General features: G+C 37.1%; 1 protein-coding gene across 3 annotated transcripts in view; it reads right to left on the minus strand.

The window, feature by feature from the left end:
* Positions 1-11,814: 11,814 nt before the first annotated feature.
* AP3S1 (adaptor related protein complex 3 subunit sigma 1) overlaps positions 11,815-20,010 on the minus strand; it is a 69,898-nt gene continuing 61,702 nt past the window's right edge. For 2 of the 3 annotated variants that reach the window (XM_060008991.1, XM_060008993.1), the window contains one exon: positions 11,815-12,436. In XM_060008991.1, the coding sequence (XP_059864974.1) occupies positions 12,308-12,436 (129 nt within the window). In that variant the 3' untranslated portion in view covers positions 11,815-12,307. Of the gene's footprint in view, positions 12,437-18,665; positions 18,707-20,010 lie in introns of all 3 variants that reach the window. The other variant, XM_060008992.1, reaches the window with a different exon arrangement.

The raw sequence follows: 20,010 nt of genomic DNA on the forward strand, positions 1-20,010 counted from the left end.
GAATTACGTATGTTGAACCATCCTCACATCCTAGGGGGATGAATCTTACTTGGTCATGTGTATAATCCTTTCAGTGTGTTCATGAATTCACTTTGCTAATATTCTGTTGAGAATTTTTGTATTTATATTCATCAGAAATAATGATCTATAGTTTTCTTTTCTTGTAGTGTCCTTATCTGGCTTTGGTATCAGGGTAATGCTGTCCTCATGTAATGAGTCTGGAAGTGCTCCCTCCTCTTCAATTTTTTGGAATAGTTTGAGAAGAATAGGTGTTAGGACTTCTTTAAATATTTGGTAGAATTCCTCCGTGAAGCCCTCCAGTACTGGAGTTTTGTTTGTTGGGAGGGTTTTTGTTTTGTTTTGTTTGTTTCATTTTGTTTTGTTTTTACTAACTCAGTTTCATTACTAGTAATTGGGCCATTCAGATTTTCTATTTCTTCCTGATTCAGTCTTGGAAGGCATGTGTTTCTAGGAATTTATCTAGGCTGTCTAATTTGTTGGCATATAATTGTTCATAGTAGTCTCTTATGACCTTTTGTATTTCTGTAGTATCAGTTGTAACATCTGCTCTTGCATTTCTGATTTTAACTTATTTGCGTCTTCTCTCTCTTTTTTTTTTTCTTAGTCTAGCTAAAGGTTTCTTTAGTGTAGTTAAAGGTTTGTACATTTTATCTTTTTCAAAAGCCAGTACTTAGTTTCATTGATCTTTCCTATTGTTTTTTTCTGGTGTTTATTTATTTCCACTCTGGTTTTATTATTTCCTTCCTTCTGTTAACTTTAAGATTAGTTTGCTTTTTTTTCTAGTGCTTTGAGATGTAAAGTTAGGTTATTTATTTGAGATCTTTCTAATTTCTTAATGTATGCATTTCTTGCTATAAACTTCCCTCTCAGTACTGCTTTTGCAGCATCCCATAGGTTTTGGTATGTTGTGTTTCCTTTTTTGTTTGTTTCAAGATATTTTTTTATTTCCCTTTTGATTTCTCCTTCGACCCATTGGTTGTTCAGAAGTGTGTTGTTTAGTTTCCACATATTTGTAGATTTTCCAGCTTTCCTTTTGTTATTGATTTCTAATTTTATACCACTGTGGTTGGAAAAATAGTTGGTATGATTTCAATCTTCTTAAATTTGCCAAGACTTGTTTTTGTCCTTTCACATGATTTATCTGGAGAATGTTCTGTGTGAACTTACCAGAATGTATTTTCTGCTGCTGGATGGAATGTTCTATATATGTCTGTTAGGTCCATTTGGTCTAAAATATGGTTCAATTCCAACATTTCCTTGTTGATTTTCTGTCTGGATGATCTAGCCACTGCTGAAAGTGGGGTATTGACATCTATTATTGCATTTGTTGTCTCTTTCTCCCTTCAGACCTTTTAGTATTTGGTTAATATATCTAGGTGCTCCAATGTTTGGTGTGTATATTTATGACTGCTATATCTTCTTGATGTATTGACACCTTTATCATTATATAATGACCCTGTCTCTTGTTACAGTTTTTGGCTTAAAGCCTGCTTTGTCTGATATAACTATGGCTATTCTACTTCTTTTGAGTTTCTCCTTGTATCTTCTTCCATCCCTTTACTTTGAGCCTATGTGTGTCCTGAAAGCTGAAGTGAGTCTCCTGTAGGCAGCATAAAGTTGGGTCTTGTGTTTTTATCCATTCAGCTACTCTGTGTCTTTTGCTTGGTGAATTCAATTCATTTACACTTAGAGTAATTAAAGATATGTAAAGACTTACTATTGCCATTCTAATGATTTCTTTCTGGTTGTTTTGTATTTCCAGTTTCTTTTTTCCTTCTGTTTATGCCTACATTTGTAAATTGGTGATCTACTAGCTTTATGAACATGGATGTCCAAGTCGTTCCCCACATTTGGGAAGTTTCCAGCTATTACTTCTTTAAATAAACTCTGTCCCCTTCTCTATCTCTTCTCCTTCTGAAACACTTACTATTCTAATATTTGCCCTTTGATTGAGTTCCATAGATCATTCAGGCTTTCTTTGCTCTTTTTTATTATATTTCTTTGTTCACTTCTTTGCTCTTTTTTATTATATTTCTTTGTTCACTTCCATTATATTTCTTTGTTCACTTTATTTCTAAATTCCTACCTTCTAAGTCACTAATTCTATTTTCCATCTAGTCTGCTACCCATGCTCTTTATTGTAATCTTTTCATTCACTCTCCTGCTCCAGAATTTCTGTTTGGTTGTTTTTTATGATTTGTATCTCTTTGGTCAAGATTTCATTTTGTTTGTTCATGTATTTTCCCTCTAATATCACTGAACTATCTTTCTGTGTTTTCTTGTAGTTCACTGAATTTCTTCAAACAGCTATTCTGAATTCTTTATCAGCTAGATCAGTTTTCCCTAGCTGTGAGCTCAGTTGTTGGAAAATTATTCATTTTAGGGGTGAAATGTTTTCTTGGTTTTTCAGGTTCCTTATATTTTTGTGTTGCTGTTTTTCCATCTGAAGTAGAAGACAACTCCTTAAATCTTTATTGGTTGCCTTCAGATGGGGCAGTGATCACTGGTGCTGCTATATCTGGGGTTTCCTCAACTTTTGAGGGTAGACCTGCTCAACTCTCCTGTTCCCTCTTGAGGTGGCAGAATTCTTAAGATTTTATATCTTTTCTTACTCTTATAACTCATCAGGCTGACTGCTGAAAACCTCTTATGTCTTCCAGAAGGTGGTGCTACAGCTCTAGTTTGTAGTTTCTCCCTGGTCCATTTTTCTAAGAGCACTCTGATTACTGGACCTGCTCTCTCATCTCTGTACTCTGGAGCACCCATAAGGATCCATCCACAGAATGGTGGGGGGAGGAGGGGCACGGGTAGGAGTGTGGGTTTAGCACTCCAGGTGATGGGGGTGCCCATGGACCCAGTGGTAGGATTTTCCAGTGGGATAATCCCGAAAGCTTGAGGGTGACTTCCTGCTGAAGTGCTGAAGTAGTCAGCAGGAACCTCCTTAATGCCTCTTGATATTCTTATCTGTTTCCTTCCCTTTATCTTCCTCTCCCCAGTCATGGAGGCCCCACCTCAGTACTCTGGATGCTGCTGGAGAGAAATGGGTTTCTCTGGCTGTAACCCACAAAACTGGGCTAGCTAGGTACTCACTCACAGCTTTCCACCTCCTCCACAGGAGAGGTCACCAATACTTGACAGCTTAGCCCTATGTAGGCATTGCCCTGCATGGGGAAGGGGGCTCTGGGAGAGTCCCTTCCTCTCCACTGTGTACAAACTCTTATCCTTCCCGTCTTTATGGTGTACTGGTATCTCCCCTCAGGCAGGCTGTACTTGTACAAAATCCTCTTGCTCCTGGGTATCTGAATAGGCCAGTACTCTCCAAGTTTTTCCCCTACTGGAGTGAGCAGGTTGTGGGGCAGGCTCGCTGACTCCCTTGGGTCTGCAGCCCTTACCATGTCTGTTTGTCTATTTTTGGAAGCACAAGTAGGTGAAAGTCCTCCCAGGTTCCTTGGTGTAAGGTAGTAGGTCCCACAGCTCCCCACGAGGCACTTTTGTTCAAGGAGAGATGTCTAATTAATTGCTAAAAAGCGGGGAGAGAAAACAGCAACATCTTACGTTGCTATGATGCTGACGTCACTCCCTATCAATTCTTAGGTATCGATCTATTACAGAAGGTAATTCTGACATAGAAATTATGTTCTCCAATTTCTGTGATCTTACATGGGTAGTAACCACACCTCTTCTTCACCTGCAATAACTGGTTACTCTTCAGTTTGATCTCTCTCTCCCTCTCCACACACAATATATATATATATTTTAACATCTGATTTTGGAATCACACTGAGTGAGCTGTGCTAAGTCAGCAGCTGCAACACCAGCAACAGAGTCCTAATGAAACCTATCTCCCAAATAGCTGTGATTTTCACTACACGAGTCATGACAGCTATTATTTTTGGTGCTCTGAAAGACACTTATTTTGGTCAGACTTCAATAAGCTATGGAGGAATGGAGGATAAGGACTCTTTTCCTTGCCAACAAGATCTTTTGATATGAGCATCTTGAAATGAATGGAGGGCTGCTGTAGATTAAAGGTGAATACAACTCTTGTTGCACCCCTGGAGGAAGCATTTCTGGGATCCAAGACCTCTGTACCATAGATCCTAGAGTTTGTGACACAAATTCCCCTGGTGGGTCACTGGGAGTGGTGTAAGTCGAGCCACTCCTACTTCTACCCCTTGGTGCCTGGACCCCTGTGGTCTACTTGTTGGGAACAGAGCACCATATAACGGTTGTCAATTTAGGCACCTAGTGCCTCAGGTACGCCTTTTTAAAAGACCATTACTCTCCCTATCACTCCAGCAGCTTCAGTTGGGCAGCATATAACAAGGTCAGTTCATCTCATGGTTCTGCATTCATTGCAGCACTTCCTTTACTGGAAGGTAGATTCCTTGGTCTTTGTGATGCTATGTGGGCTCCCATGTAGGTTGATCAAACCCTTTGTAAATCCTTCCATAGGGATGTTGGTTGAGGTCATGCAGCCAAGAAACAAAAGCTCATATCCAGAATATGTGTCAATTCGATCAGGATTAATTCACTCCCCTTTCTAAAATCGAAGGGGCCCAAAATTAAATGCTTGCCACCAAGTGGCTGCTTGGTCTCCTCAAGGGAAGGTGCTGTATCAGGGTCTCAGCATTGGTCTCTGTTACTGGTAGTTAGGACATTTGACACAAGCAGTAGCTAAATCAGCCTTGATGAGTAGGAGTTCATGCTGCTGGGCCCACGTGTAGCCCTCAATCCCTGGATACTCCATTCCAGCTCCCATTGTATCAACACTGAGGCCAATAACAGAAGCACAATAACACTGTGCTGAGTCATTCTATTTGGCAGTATAGTGTCTCTTCAGATGATTTCTATAGGTAACACATGATTCAAAAATCTTCATATTTTCATGCTTATTCCTATATAGGTCTATCCAAATGCCTCTTCCCCAAACCTTGTCCTCGATCTTCCAATCTTTCTCCTTCCAAGACTTTGGCTAACCAACCAAGTCATTAGGTATTGCCTGTGAGTCCTTGGGCCACTTTTATCTTCACATAGAGTGGATGCCCACGTATATAACCCAAAGTTCTGCCCACTGGATTTCTCCACACTATTATCTTTCCCTGGAGCTGAAGGAGAGGCAGTGGTCAACAGTGGAGAATGAAATCGGAATCAGGAGTTGTGCAGCTTACTTATGCCCTCTGGCTCCATTCTTTCCCATGTTATCACTTGCATCTTACTACAGATTGTTGCTAGTTCTGCCAAACCTTATGATTTTGTGACTCTGACAGAACCCAGCTCAGTTCTGGATGTATGATCACTTCTATGATCAGATGCTTGTCTCAACCAGGGCCCAGGAGTACCCGAGGAACTGTTTTTCAAATTACGTGTAGTTTTCCACTACAGGTGGCATTGTCTGACTGCAATGGGGTTTATGTTGTAATTGTTCAACTGGGGCATGCCATAAGCAGCACATGGCATCTTTTGCCATAACTAACAGCTCTGATATCATTGGGTCTGTCAGGGAGTATGGTTCAAGGGGGAGGGACACTTACATTGCAGGCTGGACCTGCTGCAGATCCCTTTCCTGCTCTGGGTCTCACTCAAATCTAGAAGCTGTTTGTATGAATTGGTTGGAATAGTGTTCCCAGTATAAAATAGGCTGCCCCCAGAACCTGAAGACTCCCACCAACCTCTGTGTTTGCTTCTGAGTGGGGGAGCTGTGAAATACAATACTTTGTTTTTTACTTTGAAAGGGATAGGTTGGCATATCCTAGATCATCGGATCCCTAAAAACTTCACTGATGTGGCAGGGCCCTGAATCTTCACAGGGCTTACCATCCACCCATGGAGGGCATGTATCTTACCAAAGGCTTCGATGTGCTTGCAACTCCTTGTTCATCCAGTTCAAGTAACACAATGTTATCAAAATGTGGACCAATGTCATAGTATATCCAGATGACCCAGATCCTTTCTGACTATGTTATGTTCTGAGGGCGAGTTAATATTCATAGTACACTGCTGTGTATCCATAATGTGAACTTTCTGGTCCTTCCACCTAACAGGGATGGAGAAGGCGGCATTTACCAGATCAATGGCCATATACCATCTATCTGAGGCCTTGTTAATCTTCTCTAACAAAGATACCACATCTGGTACAACACCTACAATTAGAGCTACAACTTGGTCCAGTTTGCAGTAGTCCACTGTCACCCTCCAGGATCCACCTGTAGGGAACTGGTCAATAAATGGGTATGTGATGGAGGCCACCATTTTAAAATCTTTTAGGTCTTTAAGTGTCATACTAATCTCTCTCCTCCCCAAGACGCAATATCATTATTTATTTCCTATCTTGGCTGTGAGTATGGGGGCAATTGCAAAGCTTCCACTTAAGTCTTTCTTTCTATAATAGCTCTTATGCCACAGATAACTGTCCATGCCAGTTATATTTGGGTATGGGGAAAAATGACCAATAGGTGGATTTGCAGACCTGGCAGACTCACTATGAGCTATATCTGGGCCAGGACTAAATTTATTACCTAGCCCCCATATGCTCCCACTGTAATGGGGGCAGGGACCAAATGATGATATTTGGTCCCTAGTTAACAGTGTCAGCTTGGAAACTGTGCTCCAAAATCCTCAAAACATTGGGTATTTTCCATTTCCCAGTGTATGGTTATCCAAGTAAATAAGTCCCTTTAAGGAAGTAGTTGAAAAATCATTAATATTATGCACTTGCCATGGTGTGCAGGGTCCTTCCTCCTGGAGACTTGGTCCTTCTGTCAATCAATGAGTTCTGGGTCTGAGAACTGGCTCAGGACCAGAAACTGGAACAAAAGTAATGACTTTATTGTGGTGGCTGCTCTCAACCTCCTGATCATCCATTTTCTACTTCTTTAGATTATCTAGATTGGGCAACGCCCTTACTGGCTGACCATCTACCTTGTATCTACCGAAGCTTCGTTCCATTAACCATCTCTATAGCTCACTGTGGATCAGGATCTTTGGTTGCCACTCTGACCCTGCAGTTCATTAAGATAATTAACCCACTATGCACCTCCTGGTTAAGTGCCACAACCTGGCATCTATTATTTCACGATCTCATCATCCCCACTGTTATCAGGGCACCCAGCTCTGTGGCAGCATTTCCTACTATTAAGTCCTGGCCTTCAGAAGACAGTCACTACTGAGTTCCTAAATGATGCCAGTGTCCCTATAAAGTGACATATTCCTTACTGCTTTGGTAAATGGAGGAACTTCCAGGCTGTCTTGCCTTACACAGTATATTCACTTTAGCCCACACACTTCTCTAAGGTTTGTAATCTCTTCTTCCCCTTGTCTGCTTGGAGGTTCTGTTATACTTCACTTAGCTGGGCCAAGTGTAGTGGCTCAGCCTTTCTCCAAGCTTCCAAGAACTACCCTAGCAGTGTGTCAGCACTGTCTCCTCAGGTCCCCGCCAGTGTTAAATGTTCTCTCATTGGAGAGCTTACATATAAAACACTCTCCCTCATCCAGCTTTATGTTCCTTCCCCCTTAAGCCAGAACCCTCAGGATCCAGGCCCAAATATATTCTCTTGGCTCTTCCAGGTTTATTTTGGCAAGGTTCTGCAACAACTTTGGCAGCCCTAGCACTTCCCTGGCCCAATTATGTTGTGTCTCGACCCGACTGGCTTGGTGATCAGAGCAGGGGAGGCAAATTCTGAGGAGGGTGCATGTTAACCTGCAAGGCAGAAGCTTCTGCATCCTCTCCAAGCAAGGAGGAGGAAGGGACTGAGTGGTAGCTTAACGGGAAGAAGTGGGCTACTTCTATAGGTCCGTATCCAAGACTTTTGCCCTGACCTTGGCTTAGCAGACATGATGAGGCTGGAATCCAATCTTCTCTTGAACTTTGCCAATCTTACAGTTAAGGCCTGGGCCTGATCCTCAGCTTTTTCTGTCCTCCAGCTGCAAGAGATGAAAGTCTTTTTATACGTTGTTAAGAAGCCCTTCTGGTCTTCATACATAGCCTTTAATTGGTAATTAATCACCCTCAGCATTTCTCTAATGGAATGAATGCCTGTAAGAACAGCCATCCAATTCCATACTCTTCATAATTACTAGTTCTCTTATATTTCTCAAATGCCTGAGACACTGTCCCTACCAAGGCATTCCCAGTTCACCATCAGTGAAAGTTTCAACAATTACACTGCTATGGCACGCTAGTGGTGAACCATGCTCCACCTGCCACCAGTAACATGGTCTTCTGTTGCCAGCCTGCCAGTGGGTGGTCTAGCTCCAAAATCTCATTTTGGAATCTGCTTCCTCAGACCATTCTTGGCTCTAACTGTTTTAGATGGGCTTCCCTGAAAACCAGACTGAGACAGTGATTTGGATGCAAGCTAATCACTGTGATATGCCATTGGGCTCAAAGCCTGAAATCTAAAGGAAGTAGGATGAGGCAGAGGGAAGAGTTAAACTGCAATGTAGTCATGACAAAGGCTTTAGCTGATCCCATGGGTAGCACTGGAGCTGGGATGGCCTTTCCGAGTTGTCCTGCGTCAGCCAAGTGGGTTGGGCTTTTATAACTTGGATGTAGGATGTCTTTGTTGAGGAGTCGTGACTTCAGGCGAAGTAGCTCCCTTCAGCTGGTGGCAACTCTCAGCAACTCAGCTGAGTGCTCTTAGCCACCAACACTGCCAGCAGCTGAGGAAATGAGTGCTTCAGTCCTAAAGGATGCATACCAGAGCATCCACTCCAGGCACCGAGGCACCTTCTCCTCTGCTTTACCCCGGAGTCCACATGCACAGCCTTGGAATTTTAAAATATCACCAATACCAGGATTACAGAAAACAATTTAATTTGGGGGGTGGGCAGGGAAGGTCTTTTAGTCTTTAGTGGTGTATAGTCAAGAGTTTTAAAGTCATGTGAAGCAGTTCCCCTTTGGGTGATTATGCCACCAACTCATCACATATTTCAATTTATCTGCTTTGCTTTTTAATTTTTAGGGGTTACTTTTTTAAAATTTAAGTTTGATTACTAATTACTTAAAATATTTACAAGGTTTCAAAACAAGGTACATTCCAAGAAGTCTAGCTTCTATCCCCACATTTCTGCCGTTTCCTCCTTCTCACTATATATATAATATATATGTTGTATATATGTGTATGTATGTATGTGTGTATATATATATGGTTTATCCTTTCATTTAGAAGTACACACAACACACACACCACTCACTCTCCCTTTTTCTTAGATAACTGGTAGAATACTGTGATGGTTAACTTTGTGTGTCAACTTGACTGGGGCACATGCGTGCCCAGACATTAGGTCAAACATTCTGGGTGTTTCTGTGAGGGTGTTTTTGGTTGACAGTAACATTTAAATCAGTAAACTGAGTAAAGCAGATTGCCCTCCATAATGTGGATGGGCCTCACACAGTTGAAGGCATGAATAGAATTAAAAGGCTGACCTCTGTCCAAGTATGAGAAATTCCTCCTGACTGACTGCCTTCAAGCTAGGACGTTGGCACTTTCCTGCCTTCAGACTTTTGAGTTTTATAATAAATCTCTTATTTAAACAAAATCACCAACTTGATGATTTTATTTAAAAAGATTTATTATAAAGAATGCGCCCCTGTGATTATGGAAGCTTATAAGTCTCAAGGTCTGCAGGGTGAGTTGACAAGCTGGAGACCCAGAGAGCCTAAGATGGAGTTCCAGTCCAGATCTGAAGGCTGGAAAACCAGGAGAGCTGATGGTATAGTTCCAGTCTGAAGGCTGGCAGGTTTGATACACAGGATGAACCCATGTTTCAGTTCAAGACTGAAGGCAGGAAAAAGCCAACATCCCAGTTTGAAGGCAGTCAGGCAGGAGGAATTCTTTCTCACTTGGATGAGGGTCAGCCCTTTTATTCTATGCAGGCCTTCCACTGATTGGATGAGGCCCACCCACATTAAGAAGGGCAATCTGCTTTACTCAGTCTACTGAGTTAAATGTCAATCTCATTACACACACACACACATACTACTACTACTACTACTACTACTACTACTACTACTACTACTACTACTACTACTACTACTGGTTCTGGAGAACCCTGACTAATACACACACCATCAATATACTTTTTTCCATCTTGTTTTTTTTCACTTAACATTTTATTCTAGGGATCAACTTTCAGCAATACAGAGAGATAGTTTTCATTTTGATAGCTTCATAGGACTCCATAATGTGGATGTAATCCAGCTTTTCAACCAATCTCCTTCTAATGGACATTTGGGTCATTCCAGTCTTTTGCTATTACAACTAGTGTGGTAGTTACAATAATTTATTCAACATTTCCTTACTGGTGGGCATTTAAGATATCTCCAGTTTATTATTATTTTGTTTTAAAAAGTTGATGAAATAATGACCTTTGTATATAAAGATACCCAGGAATGCTAAGAGAATAGAGAGTTCCCAAAGTGAGTCACAGCGTATGTATGATATGTGTATTTTTGATTTTTAAAAATTTTCACAGAACTTGGCATATTCTTTTTTTTTTTTAAGTTACAGTAAATTACATTCCCACGGGCAATGTATGACAGTTCTTATTCCTCACATCCTCTCCAACACTGGATACTGTCACCCCTTCTAATTTTTGCTAATATGACAAGGGAAAATAAAATCTAATTGTCCTTTAAACTTGCATTCCCTGGCTACTAGTGAGATTAAGCATCTCTACATATTTAGTGGTCACTGAGATTTCGTTTCCTATGACTTGCCTACTTCTGTCATTTGCACATGACTGGGTTTTCTTTTTCATACTAGAATATAGTAAAAGATGAAACCCTTTTGACTATTTCTTGAGGTTAGAGTATGATCCGGCCCAGAAGTTTCCCTAATTTTGGTACGTTGTAACCAAATCAAAACTTAAATCTTTCCATAATCCACCCCCACCCCCCAAAAAAAGGGAAAAGAGAAAAGTGTGGTACTGCATATATGTCCATGAGGACAGGGACTTGTTCACCTGGCACATTCAAATGACTGAAGACCAGGGACCTCCCTGCATGTTCTGCTTTGCACAACCTTCCTCTAGGACTTTTATACGTCTCTGAACTGATGGAAATCCCAATAATCACAGACTGAGTTTCCTGTTGCCTCAGTAGGATGGGGCTTAGAGTCAGATTAATTTTATTTAGAAAAAATAGTGACTTTTCTTACACCCCAGAGCTTGGAGTAAAATTCATACATGCCACACATCTAAGGAAATGTTTCAAAAAATAATATTTGGGGAGGGAGGACTAGAACTAGAAGGAAAACCTTAGTCTAACTGGAAGAAGAATCCCACTCATGGATCCCAAGATAAGATTAAATAAGAAAATGTGGGCAAATTATGAGAAACCAGAATATGAGAGTATTAGGACTTAAGAAAGTTTTGACTTTGGGATGAAACAAGTGGGGCCCCAAAGGGTTTTGTGTTCAAAAGCAACTAAGTATTTGCTATGAAATTATTTTTCATCATCTCAGCAAGAAGGGATCAGATGCAAGACTTAAACCTATGTGTATAAAACAGATTTTGCAATTTCTCAATATGGATTTTAGAAAAAGATTTGTCATCTCCCACTCCAGATCTCATCCTACACAATATACTATGAGATACACTACTCTTGACTTGTGAAATAATTGAGTTTTAGAATAATGAGGTTCTGAATATTAAAAATATAAGTATAAATTAAATAAATCAACATTAACAGCTGCTTAACAGTGATAAAATATATTTTTATTTACTTCGTTGAGTCAGAGGGTCATAAAAAAAATTATTGCTAAAGTAGATACCAGGCAAACAGAACGGTGCTTTAGAAGTCCAGTTACCTTGGAGTTTATTTAAACTAAGAGAAAAAGGTCATAATGTTTTCATGCAATACATACTTCGTTCTTTAAATAACAATTCTGACAAATAACAGAAAGAATTAAGGAATGCTGTATTTGTGATCCATACAAAACACCAACATTTTGGGTTATACATAATTTAAAGAAATGTCTCAAACACTTTTCAAAATACTGTAGTAGCCAATACATAGAGGCATGCCTTAGGTGGCCATAGGAATGCAGTTTAGAAAATAAAGAAAAAAAATCACACTGTAACTACTCAAATTCTTCAAAATCACTGAACAAGAAAAGCAACAATGAACTTCCATACTGATTTTACATAACTTCTATACAGTACCTTGACTTAAATCCAAGAGCAAAAGTTAAGCCTCTCCTCCTCTATTTTTGGTAAACAACTGCATGGTAAACTTAGATGACATTTCCCCCGGATTTTACCTGGGAGTGGCCTTTTAAATTTTTTATTTAAAAGAGGGCAGGTTTGGCACTTTTATACTGATGTCACCAATGTTAATATTTCTTGGGATCTCAGGAAGATTCATATTCTTTACAGCTGATACAGCACGGGCTGGAGCTCCCGCTAAGCCAGCCTGTATACAGAAGCAAATAAAAGAAAAAGAAAATGTACAGCTCAGGTGTAGCCCATCAAAAAACACTAAAGCTGGAGGACAATGATAAAAGAGTTTCATAAAACAAGCTTAGAGACCAGATGGTAGTTTGGATTGGTATGGAATGGTTACTTTGAAATACTAATCTATAAAGAGAAAACAGTTGACACTTTAAAAAATACAGTGAATACATGCAATGATAACAATGTAAAGATTTAAATACAAATTAACCTGTGCTACGGAAACATCACACACAATATTCAAATGACAAAGCTAGATCTTCACCTATATTTTGATTTAACTGACTTATGATATAAGCATAAAGCATATTTTACATTAGCTTCCTTATTAGACATCTCTTGCAACAACTGTGATAGATTTTGGGTTTTTGCTTTTCAACTGTCATTTATTGTTAATATATGCTGTGAAATAAAAACTGAAAGTAGTAAATCATGTTCGTTTAGTTTCTTAGGGCTAAACCCTTAAAACATTTCAAAACAATGAAGTTTTTAAAAATTATTTTTTAAAATTGTAGAGGCTCTTCTAAACTTTTCTAGGAAAGTTCTAGGACATTTAAAAAAAAAAATCAGGTTTTTAAAGTGAAGCTTCAGGACTTCCCTGGTGGTCCAGTGGTTAAGACTTTGCCTTCCAATGCAGGGGGTACGGGTTTGATCCCTGGTCGGGGAGCTAAGATCCCACATGCCTCGCAGCCAAAAAACCAAAACATAAAACAGAAGCAATATTGTAACAAATTCAATAAAGATTAAAAAAACATAATAAACTGAAGCCTCAATCCAAAGAGAATGGTTCTGCCTAAAAATGAAACTGCAAGAAGAGGATCAATCCAACCCTTCAATGAATTAGTAAAAATATAATGATTAAAAAAATTTTGTCATATAAAGTAGATTCAACATATGTTCAGTTTACAATATACAAATTTAGAGAAAGAAGAGCATAAATGCAAAAGGTAGGATATATATAAATAAATGAATTCTAAAATTTCCAATACCATTAGTGTACAATATTTGGCTTTCATCTTAGTTGGAAAATTTATAATTTGTGAAATAATTTTGAGAGAAAATATGCTTAAAAATAAAGAAAAATGGGGCTTCCCTGGTGGCGCAGTGGTTGAGAGTCCGCCTGCCGATGCAGGGGACACGGGTTCGTGCCCCAGTCCGGGAAGATCCCACATGCCGCGGAGCGGCTGGGCCCGTGAGCCATGGCCGCTGAGCCTGCGCGTCGGGAGCCTGTGCTCCGCAACGGGAGAGGCCACAACAGTTGAGAGGCCCGCGTACCGCAAAAAAAAAAGAAAGAAAGAAAGAAAGAAAAATGCATATATATCACTTTTCTCAAATAGCTATATCAACAGTCTTCATATTTTTATGTTTTAATTTATATACCAATTAGATTTCATCAATTTTTATTCAGGTTATGTAATAAAGCCAACAAACACGTGAATTCGGTGTCATACATTATCTTGCACAAAAGCAATTAAGTAACAAAAACAAATCTTCTACTTTGCTTAGATTACATATATGAGACAGTGTCCATGTAATCAGAAAGATTAGTTTTAATGTCCCTTTTTGTAATTTAGTTTTTTTCTCTCATGTAATCCTACCTCTTTTGTTAATTAAAAAAAATAATAATAATAAAGCTGTTACCTGAGAAAAATCTTGACTGATACAAAATAGGCCAGTGTAAACTATTTGCTGAATAAAGGATACAAACATTGTTAAGCAATGAAATAAAAGCCATAGATTATCAAGTTAGAATTGGAAATAATAGAAAAATCAGTAAAATAGTATTTAATAATATATAGTCCACACAGGCAATGATAAGGGTGATATGGATGAAAAACTCCATACCCAATTAAAGACTGAATAGGGTTGGAGAATTCAATTTTTATAATTTAATGGAGTGTAGTTGTTTTTGATGTGTAACTAAAAATTTGACTGACCTCTACATTTATACCTACCTGAAGCAACGCAGTTTTTGTTATACCCTACCTCTCTCCAACTGCCCCCCAAAAGATGTTGGAGATATAGATGAATATTATTTAGGGTAGCATGAATCATATTCAAAAGGATCTTTAACTTGATCTTTTCAAGTTCAGTGTTTAGCTCCCAAAATTTAGAATGGTTTAGGATCAGAGAAGACTCTAATTCAAAGAGCTTCCTTTTGCTAGGAAGTATGTTGTTTGCCAAGGGAACAAAAATTATTTTACAAACTTACAGATAACCTGGAACTAAGTATCATTTTTCCAGTAGAAGAATTTTATAATTTTTCTAATTAAAAAATCAATTTGCCACTATTGCTACTTTGGAATTTCTATACAGGGTGCTAATTATGAGTAGGCTATCGAAAAGTAATGACAAGGTATTTAACTATAAACATTTTAAAAGGCATGAATTATTAGAGGATTTTATTATTGAGAAAAAGAGAGAAAAGGTAGGGTGTGTATGTGTGTGTCCATCTGTCTGTTTTACTGGATGCTATGGTTAACATTTATAAGTAGTAAAAATACTTTTCTTAGTATTAAATGTCATTGTCAAGAAGCCTTCTTTTCCATAATACCCTGTACCATGAGCAGCTAAACTAAAGAATAAAACTTCATCCTGTTAAATGTCATTAGATTAAGTCGTTTCTTTGTGACCACAGATGGTGTTGACTGTTAGCTGCTAATGAGAATACATAAAGTCAATATAGCAATTGATTTCAATAGCATACATGTGCCAAATTCATATTATGTAAAACCAAAAGAAGTTTCTAAGTCAACAAACTACAATTTCTCTAAACATAAGCAGCAAGCCATAGACATGCAAAGGATGGTAACTACTCAGAACACGCAAATGAATCAAGAGAATCAAATTATTTCTCAAGCATGTTCAATACTTTTGTGTAGTTATGTCACAAATTTAAATGATAGTAAATTTAAAAATTGTAATGTGTACTTCAATTAAGTTTTAATTAAACTAACATTTTAAGAAATAAGATTCTTTAGAATATAAAATGTAAAGAAAAATATGAGAAGGACTGTTGATCGCTATTCAAATGCTTAAATGAGCTGTCAATGTTTACATACAAAAACTCAGGGCTTAAAAAAAAAAAGACTTCATGTCACTCAGGTAGTTAACACCAGAACTGCTATAAAACACATTTCAGTTTCAGACTTCCATGAATGTGAAGTCTGAAACATTTTTATTAAAGAATAAAATGTAAAAGAGGTAATTTGCCATTAGGAAATCAGTTTGCCAACACAAAGGTATAAAGGAATTTTCATCTTAGTTAAGATTTTTTTTAGTAGGATATACTCAAAACAAGATAACTTTCATTAAACACAATTTTTTTGAACACTAAAATTTACAGAAATTAAGTTTACCTGACTTGTTAGTGGTATGTACAATTTAAAATGTAAAAATAAGATACTTCTGACAGTACAGCATAGTTCTTATAGATTTAAGATTACACAGTTGACATAAAGGAGAAATAAAAAGAATGAAACCCTACTGGAGAAATAACTTGTTTCCATCTATGTTGTTATACTTGAGCACCACCATGGCAGGTAAACTGCAGCAACTCCACTAACAAAAACAAATACATGAATCCAAAGCAGTTAAGAGTATGAATCGGATGGAAGAATGAAGTACAGCATATAAAAGAATGGTCATGTTTTCTCTCCCATGAGATTAAATAAATTAACAGAATTAAGAGAAAGAAAACAAAATGAAGTCTGCAAGTATACCAAAATGAGGCCAAACAGAAGACTTATACAGACATACTCTCAGAAATTTCAAGCACTTGAATCACAAAGATAGTAATGGATGGATATGATTTGGTTTTGATTTTGTTTTTAAATTGCCAGACCCAAAAATAAACAAAATATGTGCAAGCGAAACTGAAAAAGCAGCATTACTAAAACATATTTCAAAGAATCTGAAGACTCCCTTTTCCTCATGCAATAAGCAATTAGCTTTCTCCAAGGGAAAAGGAAAGAACCTAGATATTTACTTCATCTAACACATAAAATTTCCTACCATCTTAAAATATTTTTTCAAGCTTGATATATAGCATAATAAGATGGTAGTTGAAATAATTTGTACATACTAAAACCTTTACCCACCCATCCTGCTGGAAGTTGCTATATGCACATTCATAATTTTGACCTAACAGCAAAGTGAAAGAACATCAACATTAATAAACACAGTATTAAATGGTTTCAGACTCAAAATCATTAACAAAATAATGGCAGGTTTTGAAAGCATGCTTTGAGCAGAATAGAAAATGTCAATATTTTAATTTCTGAATTTAAGGCAGAATAACTTTTAAACTGGGGACAGGCTTGCTCTTTGCTTTAAAGGCAGTGCTTTAATACTGCAATTATAAACAGATTAGAAATGCTGATGACGGTCCTCTAGTAAGCAAGAACTATGGCATTTTATGAAAATTTTTATCAAAATGAGAATATTTAAAATGTTTTAAACCTTTCAGTACTAGTCATTTTATGTAATCTTAAATTACAGTTTTAATTTCTAGCATAGGATTTATCTGTGTGAAATAAATATAGCAGACCGATGTCATTTATGGATTTAATATAAATAGTTTTGACCCTTACAAGTGACCTCAAGGGTCCTCATCATAATTTTGAATAAGAGAGTAACTGTGTGTCAAAGTAGAGGGGCAGAACCAACTCACAAGCTGACTTTCCAATATCTGTATCTTAGGGCTGCTTTTTTTTTTCTCTATTCTTTGAAAATAGATACTTGATTAAAAAAAAAAAGCAAATTACTAGTTCTAGTGATGGAAGTTATAAGACCTAAGTGATTGATGGTTCTTTGGTAGAAAAAGCAATTTAACATAAATTGAAGACTGGAACATAGAAACTGGCAGTGATTGAGATCAATGGAGTAAATGAGACCATTACGTATTTTCAATTCCCAGGATAAAGTAATACAGATCCAGGGTCCAAAAGTGGTGTCCCTAGCTTCATGATACATAGCCCACTAACTCGGGATAAGAAACTGTAAAGCTACCTGTATGTTGCTGCTTCTTAAACACATCCAGAAAGTAGTAATTTAGTGTCTAAAAAGCAATGCCAAATTCCCAGTGGCATTTTTCTAATTACTAAAGTGGTTACTCTAACTTGTTAAGTTTACACATTTTTTCCTTGCATGGCACTCAATAAAGTATTTTCATTTTGAAATTTTTAAATGGAAGTATATGAACATTTTCATTTTCTTGAAATGGTTTTGTACAAAAAAGTTGTTCATCGCCATCTCTACATGGAAATGTTTAAAGAGTAATTCACACAGGTAACTTATGGTGTGAAAAATGCACAGGAACTAGCAGACAAAATTTAGTTTTGTACGGCTTGGAGTCTATTTAAAACATTTCCAATTTTTGCCAATATGCTTTGTAAAAATTTTCAGGGTTTACAATACCTTACTGAGTCTTACTATGATATGTTTGGATATCAGAAGGTTGCTACAGTTAAAATACATTTTATTTTGGTCAATATATTTAATTCCATGTTTTAGAGTATTTATTTCTATTTTAGAAGATTTCTGATCTTACTTTTTGTTGGCTACTTCTAATATTCACCTGTTGTCAAAACTGCAAAAGCAATTGTTAAGACTTTGGAACTGAAAACCATTAGGTCGGGGGAGGGGGACTATTTAACAGTCACTGTCCTAAGCCTTTACCGGTTCCCACTTTGTATGCTAATCTCTAAAGGTTCAGCTTTTGGTTTTTAAATTCACAGCTTCCAAAACCCAGCATACAATTTTATGTTAGAATCCTAATTTAGAAACATGGGGGAAAAAAATCTGTGAGAGTTAAATTAAGGTTCTGCCATATGATGCTAAAAATAAACTCTGATTTACATACAAAGTAAATTGTCATTTCTACAAATGTAATTTGTCAGTTAAATGACAATGTTTAAAAAAAAAAGAACAAAAAAACTTAAACTTTCCTTTTACAATGCAGGCACACAAAACAGAACAAACATGACATCAATGATATACTAGTAAAATACACTAAGTCCAATAAAAGATGAATAAACTACAAGGAGAAACTAGAATGGAAAATAGGCTACAGGGACTATATGGGTTCATTAACACAAAGAATTTTTGAGTCTGGCCTAAATAATTAATTGCCTTTGACATCATTTTGCTTTCCCTTTGTTAAAATACATTTTTCTCAAAGTCAGCAATACCTTGTCTACCTGTCCTGTCTGGGAGATTGAAAGATAAAGGTCTGTAAGAGAGAAGAATGGAAAGAGCTAGAAAGATCAGGATGTTCGGAAAAAAGAGGACTGACTTTTAAAAAGTAGTGACTAAATTCAGACCCATTTATTCATCTTGAAAATCACATGAAATACATAAAGGCTAACAAGTCTCCCCAACCCCACCCCTCTACCTCCACCCCCAGGGAGTCCTTTTACTCCTAGGCAGATTCCTGAGTGCCTCTTACACTTCCCCCAAATCCCACCAACCTCCCAGCTTAAATCCTCCTTTTCCAAGATCCCAATGTTATAGTAAACCATTTATCTATCAAAGCAGGATAGATGAAAATATATTCAGAGCATATCTTTGCTTCTCGTCTCTTTAAAGATCTGGGTGATCTTTGCTTCTACCTGTCTAGGTAATGGGAATTAAACTGGTTCACTTTTGACTGTTACCAGAAATATACTACTTTTAAGATAAAATAATAAAATCTTTGATTTCTGACAAAGTAAAGGCGACTCGATACATCCATGTTATATTTTAAAAGCTGTATCTTAATTATATCCAGGCTTCTTAAAAGATAAATGATATTCTAAACATTACTTAAATTAATTTTTAAAACATGATAAACAGGTCTTTTCATCAATCATGGTATTCTGAACTTTAAGATTTGCTTTGTAGCTTTTTGCTTACATAATACATTTTAACTAAAATTTTGTAAGAGTAAGATTAATAAAAGCTTATAGCTTGCTCTCAAATAATTTTGGATTATTCTGCAGTCATATATTTGGTAGATATAACCAGTTTAAATAACATGGAAAAGGAACCCATATGAAAACTCTTGACATTTCACTGCGTCTGGAATAAAGCTGGTAGCCTTCCAAACATACTTAAAATATATGAAAATTGCTGAAAAATTACATAAAATCAACATTATTTAAACACAATTTCTTAAGGTATGATCAGAACTATATGGCTTCACCGTGACTCAAAATCCTACTTTATGAGGAAAATATTAGCAGACATCACATATAGAGAAACACTTGATAAACATATGTTAGTTTATCAATCAGATTTAAAACATACTTTTTTTGTAAAGAAGAAAAAGAAAAACTAATTTGGTAGCAGATAACAATTGATTATACATGTTAAAAGACAATCAGTGGATGAAAAACAAATATTCACCAGTATTCAAAACCATTTTAAATAGCACGTTTAAATAGCATGTTTCTGTTAAAGGACTTTAAGTTATAATGTTCTTATAACTATTTCCACTAAAAATGTAAATTCTTTATTTTACTGTTCTTTATAGATTAAAAAAAACTGGCTCATTAA

This window comes from Delphinus delphis, chromosome 3 (genome assembly GCF_949987515.2).
Source record: "Delphinus delphis chromosome 3, mDelDel1.2, whole genome shotgun sequence".
NCBI lineage: Eukaryota > Metazoa > Chordata > Mammalia > Artiodactyla > Delphinidae > Delphinus > Delphinus delphis.